This window comes from Formica exsecta, unplaced genomic scaffold, assembly GCF_003651465.1.
Source record: "Formica exsecta isolate Colony F162 unplaced genomic scaffold, ASM365146v1 scaffold1602, whole genome shotgun sequence".
Taxonomy (NCBI): Eukaryota; Metazoa; Arthropoda; class Insecta; order Hymenoptera; family Formicidae; genus Formica; species Formica exsecta.
In genome coordinates, this window is record NW_021848925.1 from 51,453 (window position 1) to 59,766 (window position 8,314).

At 34.8% G+C, this 8,314-nt stretch overlaps 2 protein-coding genes across 2 annotated transcripts; both read right to left on the reverse strand.

The window, feature by feature from the left end:
• Positions 1 to 986: 986 nt before the first annotated feature.
• Positions 987 to 2,418, reverse strand: LOC115233164. The gene is made up of 4 exons (XM_029803449.1): positions 1,680 to 2,418; positions 1,531 to 1,593; positions 1,307 to 1,445; positions 987 to 1,243 (listed from the first exon to the last, which is right to left on the reverse strand). Exons 1-4 carry the CDS (start codon positions 2,399 to 2,401, stop codon positions 1,064 to 1,066), a joined length of 1,104 nt encoding a protein of 367 aa, XP_029659309.1. The 5' UTR covers positions 2,402 to 2,418; the 3' UTR covers positions 987 to 1,063.
• Positions 2,419 to 2,443: 25 nt separating this feature from the next.
• LOC115233161 lies at positions 2,444 to 6,085 on the reverse strand. The gene is made up of 7 exons (XM_029803448.1): positions 5,341 to 6,085; positions 5,192 to 5,254; positions 4,968 to 5,106; positions 4,733 to 4,904; positions 4,373 to 4,641; positions 3,350 to 3,478; positions 2,444 to 2,956 (listed from the first exon to the last, which is right to left on the reverse strand). Exons 1-7 carry the CDS (start codon positions 6,060 to 6,062, stop codon positions 2,444 to 2,446), a joined length of 2,007 nt encoding a protein of 668 aa, XP_029659308.1. The 5' UTR covers positions 6,063 to 6,085.
• Between the last annotated feature and the right edge of the window lie 2,229 nt (positions 6,086 to 8,314).

An 8,314-nucleotide genomic window follows, 5' to 3' on the forward strand; every position in this document is an offset into this window, starting at 1 on the left:
TTTAACATAAACTTGGTTAATTTTTGGGTCATTAACATTGAACCTAACTTAATTTTAAAAAATTAACTTACCCGATCTTGATGCTGGGTTTTTTCTGGTCCGTTCCTGGCGTCCTCAGCTTCCTTCTGAATGTCTTCCAACTCTATGTCCACTTTCGCATTGTCTATTCGCCGATGTCGATTTGGTGGGACTTCTTCATTTTCTTCATCAAGAGGGGCTTGTCGTTGTTTTCTATTATAACGCCATTTTATAGTTTTGAGACTTTTCAGAGCTTTCTCCAAAGCTTCATAGAATTCCATGTTATTGGGATTTGGAAAATATTTATTGGCGTTTATAGCATCTGGAAAAAAAATTCATAAAAAATACTTTAGTTATCGTCATGTATTTAATGTACAATATAAACAATGATAGACGGTGCATTTTTTACGAACCTTGACATGCTTGAGCGAAACGACTGTTTCGCAATTTGCATCCCCCTGGTCCAGTTCTTCCGTTTAAAGTCAAACATGACGAAATCTCCTCATCTTCGGGAAATACGCTGCGAAAATATTCTGCAGCGCAATCAACTGGATTGGTCCGTCCAAGGTAAATAAAGATATTAATATTTACTCAGTTTTATTTTCGATGGAAATTTGTCGCTCTTCCATACGACTTAGTTGCGTCATGATCATTCTGAAATAAAATGAATGTTTTCATTCAGACACATAGACAATCTTTGTTATTATTTTATTTTATTTGTAATTATTTTTGAAACTTACTTTAAAGACCGCACTATATCGTGGGATGTTCTTTCATCTGTTGTCCCTTCTTCTTTATGTTCTTGGCTATTTTCTCTGACTGGTAATAGGCGTAAATTGCGTTGTACAGTTGATGAAGATGGTGATGGAGATGGTCGTAATAATGTTTGTTTATATTGTGATAATGGTTTTGATGATGGATGAATGTTTTGTTTGGAAAATATTTATTGGCGTTTATAGCATCTGGAAAAAAAATTCATAAAAAATACTTTAGTTATCGTCATGTATTTAATGTACAATATAAACAATGATAGACGGTGCATTTTTTACGAACCTTGACATGCTTGAGCGAAACGACTGTCTCGCAATTTGCATCCCCCTGGTCCAGTTCTTCCGTTTAAAGTTAAACATGACGAAATCTCCTCATCTTCGGGAAATATGCTGCGAAAATATTCTGCAGCGCAATCAACTGGATTGGTCCGTCCAAGATAAATAAAGTACCCCACCTGTAACAAAATTTTAGTAGTAAACTGAATTACTATAAATATATATTTAGAAAAAAATCTTACCAAGTCATTGTAAATTTCTTCGTCAACTTCTTCGAAGGCCAAGAAATCGTCGACGGTTCTAAAGGAAATTCCCTGTGGTTTTATTGGTCTCTTTACTGCAGACTCTCGCATTAACCGTTTAATGGCCGTTGTATTTTCACTGCAGAAAAATATGAAATTGTAAGATTAAAAATTTATTTATAGTAAGTTGCTTGTTGTTCCTTAGTAAAATTATTAATATTTACTCAGTTTTCTTTTCGATGGAAATTTGTCGCTCTTCCATACGACGTAGTTGCGTCATGATCATTCTAAAATAAAATGAATGTTTTCATTCAGACACATAGACAATCTTTGTTATTATTTTATTTTATTTGTAATTATTTTTGAAACTTACTTTAAAGACCGCACTATATCGTGGGATATTCTTTCATCTGGTGTCCCTTCTTCTTTATGTTCTTGGCTATTTTCTCTGACTGGTAATAGGCGTAAATTGCGTTGTACAGTTGATGAAGATGGTGATGGAGATGGTCGTAATAATGTTTGTTTATATTGTGATAATGGTTTTGATGGTGGATGAATGTTTTGTGTGAATGATTTTATGGCTGGTGAAAGAGAGCGTGATGATGTTTGTTTCAGCTGTGATGAGGATTTTGATAGTGGAAGAATGTTTCGTGCTAATGATTGAGCGGCCGAAGAAGAGAGTGATGATGTTTGTTTGTGTTGTGGTGATGATTTTGATGTTAGAGGAATGTTTCGTACAAATGATTGAGCGACTGATGAAGAAGAGCGTGATGAAATGTTTCTATGTTGTACTGATGGAGAGGGCATGTGTTCATATGATTGTGCACGTGAGAATGATGATGATGAAGCATGCAGGGATGATGATACTGGAGATTGTGAATATTGTAATGGTGCTGTCTGTCTTTGTGTAGTTGTTGTAACAGTCATGTTTCGTGTCGTATGTCCTTGTATGTTTTTTACGTCTCTTCGTTGCAATTGCTGAGAGTGGGATGTGCGATATTTTGCAATATCCGTACTCAGCAATTGCAATGCTTTAGATGTTAATTTATTAGTCTTCTCCGTGTCTCTTCCTCTTCCTCGTCCTTGTTGACTCATCTGAACAAAAATTTCAGAAAACCTACCTAATAATAATCTATTTTAATTTCTGGTATGTAGAATAACTGCAACTACCCAGACATTAACAATAGGATCCCTATGCCCTTCAGTATGCCAATAAGGCATGCGAAAACATTTATTCTGTACTTCATTAAGATTTATTATAATAACTTCATCAGATAATGAAGAACATCGAAAGACACCTACTGAAGACGATGGCAAACCAACATCAAAAAAATCTTCAACTCTGCGAAATTCTTTAACTGCCAACTGATAATGCTCACGCGAGAGAATAATATTTTGAACAAGACAAACTTTCGAATTCTTTAATATTACCGTATTATCTTGATTTTTCACCGATATACGAAATTTTCCTGTGTCTAAGATCTGAAACTGATGACTATCTAGCGGGATATCAAAAACTACAGGACTAACCCACGGTTTACTGGAACGCACTACTTCTTCAGTTATATTTACAAGATTTTGTGTAACTTGAAACTTTTCAAATCGCCTATTTACAATTTGCTGCAAATGCTGATGAGGCTTGCGGCAAACCTTGCGGAAATAAATCATATTATTTTCATAGGGAAACATAGACAATTCATTTAATGAGCCAAAGCGTCTCGCGTCATCTACGAGATGTAAAAGACAATGAGTAATATAAGAAAGGAATTCTGGACCATATATATCTTCTGCTCTATTCACAAAAATCCTTAATGCTGTATATGCAAAATCAAGATAGTCTTCTAATAAGGAAGAACTGACCAAAATTCGAATGGCGGAATGTAATAGAAAAAAATGTTTATATGCAGCAGCATTTATGAGTCTATAATAAACAACTGGAGCAGTATATAAAACAAGTTGGCGATTTTCCGTAGCCTTAAACCCTCCATATTTTTTCATTAATATCGGTTTTCGCGAAAATTCTTTAGGGCAATAATTTTTAACTTGCTGTAAACGTGTCGTCATAATTTCAAGTAATCTAGCTGAAAGTTTTAAACCTGGATTATATTTTCCATCAACAAAAACGCTATTTATTTTTGGAACGACATCGGCGTTTTCAATTTCCTCCGTGTGCTGGGCAGGGTTGGATAGTAAATAATTAAAAAGTTAAAAATTGAATTAAAAAGTTAATAATGTTTAACTTAACTTATTGTTTAGTTAATTTTAAACGTGTTAACTTTTAACTTAAACTAATTACTTTTAAATGCATTAATTTATTAACTTTTTTCATACAAGTTAAAATTTTGTATCTTTGGTTTATCAATAATTATAATAAGATAGTATCTAGTACCATTAAAACGTGTGTTCTTACACAACGATGTCATTCTCGGCACACATAGAACGTTTGTTTAGTGCAGGTAGTTTAGTATATGATGACTTAAGAGAAAAACTGATAAACTATAATTTTGAGATGACATTAAAATTCAATAAACATATTTAAATTGTTATTTTTAAATTTTTAAATTTATTGTTAAAATATTTAACAATTAAAGATAAAGATAAAAAGCACGTAGAGCACAGGTGCAGGACGTGTGCAGGTAGAGCAATTCAAATTAAACAGGAAAGTCCTCTTATCGTTAATCGAAATCATCTTATTAACCATTTTGTTTTTAAACACAATAATATCTCTATTAGATAACTATATATATTTAAATGTATATTTAAATAATGTGTATTATTAATTATTATATAAGAAAAAATATATTATCCCTCTTATAAAAAATTACCGTTTTATTATATTATCTAATTTTAAAAAAAGTTAAATTTTAAATATATAATTAAAAGATTAATTACGTAAAATACATATATAAGTTTTGCATAATTAACTTTTAACTTTTTAATAAGTTAATAATTTTTTAACTTAATTTTAATTGAGTTAATTATTGTTTAAATAACTTTTAACATAAACTTAGTTAATTTTTGGGTCATTAACATTGAACCTAACTTAATTAAAAAAAATTAACTTACCCAATCTTGATGCTGGGTTTTTTCTGGTCCGTTCCTGGCGTCCTCAGCTTCCTTCTGAATGTCTTCGAACTCTATGTCCACTTCCGCATTGTCTATTCGCCGATGTCGATTTGGTGGGACTTCTTCATTTTCTTCATCAAGAGGGACTTGTCGTCGTTTTCTATTATAACGCCATTTTCTAGTTTTGAGACTTTTCAGAGCTTTCTCCAAAGCTTCATAGAATTCCATGTTATTGGGATTTGGAAAATATTTATTGGCGTTTATAGCATCTGGAAAAAAAATTCATAAAAAATACTTTAGTTATCGTCATGTATTTAATGTACAATATAAACAATGATAGACGGTGCATTTTTTACGAACCTTGACATGCTTGAGCGAAACGACTGTCTCGCAATTTGCATCCCCCTGGTCCAGTTCTTCCGTTTAAAGTTAAACATGACGAAATCTCCTCATCTTCGGGAAATATGCTGCGAAAATATTCTGCAGCGCAATCAACTGGATTGGTCCGTCCAAGATAAATAAAGTACCCCACCTGTAACAAAATTTTAGTAGTAAACTGAATTACTATAAATATATATTTAGAAAAAAATCTTACCAAGTCATTGTAAATTTCTTCGTCAACTTCTTCGAAGGCCAAGAAATCGTCGACGGTTTTAAAGGAAATTCCCTGTGGCTTTATTGGTCTCTTTACTGCAGACTCTCGCATTAACCGTTTAATGGCCGTTGTATTTTCACTGCAGAAAAATATGAAATTGTAAGATTAAAAATTTATTTATAGTAAGTTGTTTGTTGTTCCTTAGTAAAATTATTAATATTTACTCAGTTTTCTTTTCGATGGAAATTTGTCGCTCTTCCATACGACGTAGTTGCGTCATGATCATTCTAAAATAAAATGAATGTTTTCATTCAGACACATAGACAATCTTTGTTATTATTTTATTTTATTTGTAATTATTTTTGAAACTTACTTTAAAGACCGCACTATATCGTGGGATATTCTTTCATCTGGTGTCCCTTCTTCTTTATGTTCTTGGCTATTTTCTCTGACTGGTAATAGGCGTAAATTGCGTTGTACAGTTGATGAAGATGGTGATGGAGATGGTCGTAATAATGTTTGTTTATATTGTGATAATGGTTTTGATGGTGGATGAATGTTTTGTGTGAATGATTTTATGGCTGGTGAAAGAGAGCGTGATGATGTTTGTTTCAGCTGTGATGGGGATTTTGATAGTGGAAGAATGTTTCGTGCTAATGATTGGGCGGTCGAAGAAGAGAGTGATGATGTTTGTTTGCGTTGTGGTGATGATTTTGATGTTAGAGGAATGTTTCGTACAAATGATTGAGCGACTGATGAAGAAGAGCGTGATGAAATGTTTCTATGTTGTACTGATGGAGAGGGCATGTGTTCATATGATTGTGCACGTGAGAATGATGATGATGAAGCATGCAGGGATGATGATACTGGAGATTGTGAATATTGTAATGGTGCTGTCTGTCTTTGTGTAGTTGTTGTAACAGTCATGTTTCGTGTCGTATGTCCTTGTATGTTTTTTACGTCTCTTCGTTGCAATTGCTGAGAGTGGGATGTGCGATATTTTGCAATATCCGTACTCAGCAATTGCAATGCTTTAGATGTTAATTTATTAGTCTTCTCCGTGTCTCTTCCTCTTCCTCGTCCTTGTTGACTCATCTGAACAAAAATTTCAGAAAACCTACCTAATAATAATCCATTTTAATCTCTGGTATGTAGAATAACTGCAACTACCCAGACATTAATAATAGGATCGCTATGCCCTTCAGTATGCCAATAAGGCATGCGAAAACATTTATTCTGTACTTCATTAAGATTTATTATAATAACTTCATCAGATAATGAAGAACATCGAAAGACACCTACTGAAGACGATGGCAAACCAACATCAAAAAAATCTTCAACTCTGCAAAATTCTTTAACTGCCAACTGATAATGTTCACGCGAGAGAATAATGTTTTGAACAAGACAAACTTTCGAATTCTTTAATATTACCGTATTATCTTGATCTTACCTTGAAAAGGTAACTCAAGGTCAAATCCATATTTTTATCATGTGGCCCCCTCCGAACCCTACAACTTTTGTTTGAAACATTTTTTTCGATAAAGCTTACTTTCCGAGATATTTTACAGTTCCAAGTTAAAAAACTCACCCTGTATATACAATAAGGCCCATAATAAGAAATATATATTGTCAAAAAAATGTACTTTTTATGCATGTTATTAGGTGTACAACTTTGCTTCCGCCGTTTTTTTTCCGAAATTCGGGGCTTTATTGTAAAAAACTGGTTATACATTTATGATTCAAAGTATTGTCCATCGCTGGCCACTACTTTCTCCCATCTTTCGGGAAGCGTACGAATCCCGCGTTAAAAAAACTGGTCATCTTTTGAAGCGATCCACGAATCGATCCAATTTCTTACTTCTTCATAAGACCAGAAGTGCTGGTCAACCAGGCCGTGTGCCATTGATCGAAACAAATGATAGTCAGAGGGAGCAACGTCTGGAGAATACAGCGGGTGGGGTAGGACTGCGGGTGGGGCCCATTTCAACGTTTCCAAGTATGTCTTGACCACTTTCGCAACATGGGGTCGAGCATTGTCATGCTGCAAAATCACTTTATCACTTTATCCGTTGTATTGCGGCCGTTTGTCTTTTAATGCTCAGCTCAAACGCATTAATTGCGTTCGATAACGATCGCCTGTGATTGTTTCAGTCGGTTTTAACAGCTCATAACACACTACGCCGAGCTGGCCCCACCAAATACAGAGCATGACCTTGGAGCCGTGAATATTCGGTTTGGCCGGGATATCCCCATGATTTTCTGCGCTTGGGGTTATCGTAATGAACCCATTTTTCGACCCCAGTCACAATGCGATGCAGAAATCCCTTCCGTCTTTGCCTTTCAAGCAACTGTTCACAAGCAAACAAACGCCATTCAACATCTCTCGGTTTCAACTCGTACGGCACCCAATTTCCTTGCTTCTGAATCATTCCCATGGCTTTGAGGCGTTTTGAAATTGCTTGTTGAGTCACTCCCAATGATCGTGCCAATTCTTCTTGACTTTGACTCGAGTCTTCATTAAGTAATGCCTCCAATTCTGCATCTTCGAAAACCTTCTCTCTTCCACCGCTATGCCGGTCTTCAACGTGAAAATCACCGTTCTTGAAGCGTTGAAACCACTCACGACACGTTCTTTCACTAATAGCGGCCTCAACATAAGTATTTGAGAGCATTCGATGAGCCTCAGCCGCAGATTTCTTCATATTGAAGCAGAAAATTAAAACCTCCCGCAAATGACGAGAATTTGGCTCGTAAACTGACATTTTCAATCGAGAATAACTTTATGATGCAGACACAAATCGACTAATGTTTCTATGGGGTTATGTTGACAGATGCCCAAGTTTATTGCATGACGTCTATGATCTATTTATTTCGACCACTACTTACCGCTCAAGGTATCTATAGAAAAACGGCGGAAGCAAAGTTGTACACCTAATATATATAGTCGACACCCAGGGAAGACCTTTAGATTCAGGCTCACAAAAACTTTTCGAACGAAAAGAGCTTCCAAACCTAGGATCCCTTGTTCTAGGAAAGGTTAAGGCCATAAAACATAAAAATCATTATCATGTGGCTTTACCTGTCAGCGAAGAACAACGAGAAGGCCCTACAGCTACTCTTAAACAAATTGTTAAAATCTTAACAGACTTACGGAAAATAACTGAAGATTTAAAATTAGAAACATTTAGTATTGCAAAAACCGAGTTTATTAATAATGTTCCATGGAATGACGTCAAATCACATATACAATCAATATTCACCGACGCTCCTACTAAAGTTATTATTTGCCACGGACTAATTAAATATCCACCGAAAGATTTACGTTCCGTTATAATCAGTGAAATGCA

Bases quoted from the DNA above. Each gene is read 5' to 3' on its own strand.
- LOC115233164 (XM_029803449.1), bottom strand. From the start codon at position 2,401: ATGAGTCAACAAGGACGAGGAAGAGGAAGAGACACGGAGAAGACTAAT. The intron at 1,594-1,679 runs GTAAGTTTCAAA...ATTTTATTTTAG, and splicing joins GATATAGTGCGGTCTTTAAA to AATGATCATGACGCAACTAC. The intron at 1,446-1,530 runs GTAAATATTAAT...ATTTTTCTGCAG, and splicing joins TCCATCGAAAAGAAAACTGA to TGAAAATACAACGGCCATTA.
- LOC115233161 (XM_029803448.1), bottom strand. From the start codon at position 6,062: ATGAGTCAACAAGGACGAGGAAGAGGAAGAGACACGGAGAAGACTAAT. The intron at 4,905-4,967 runs GTAAGATTTTTT...ATTTTGTTACAG, and splicing joins AAGAAATTTACAATGACTTG to GTGGGGTACTTTATTTATCT. The intron at 4,642-4,732 runs GTTCGTAAAAAA...TTTTTTTTCCAG, and splicing joins TTTCGCTCAAGCATGTCAAG to ATGCTATAAACGCCAATAAA.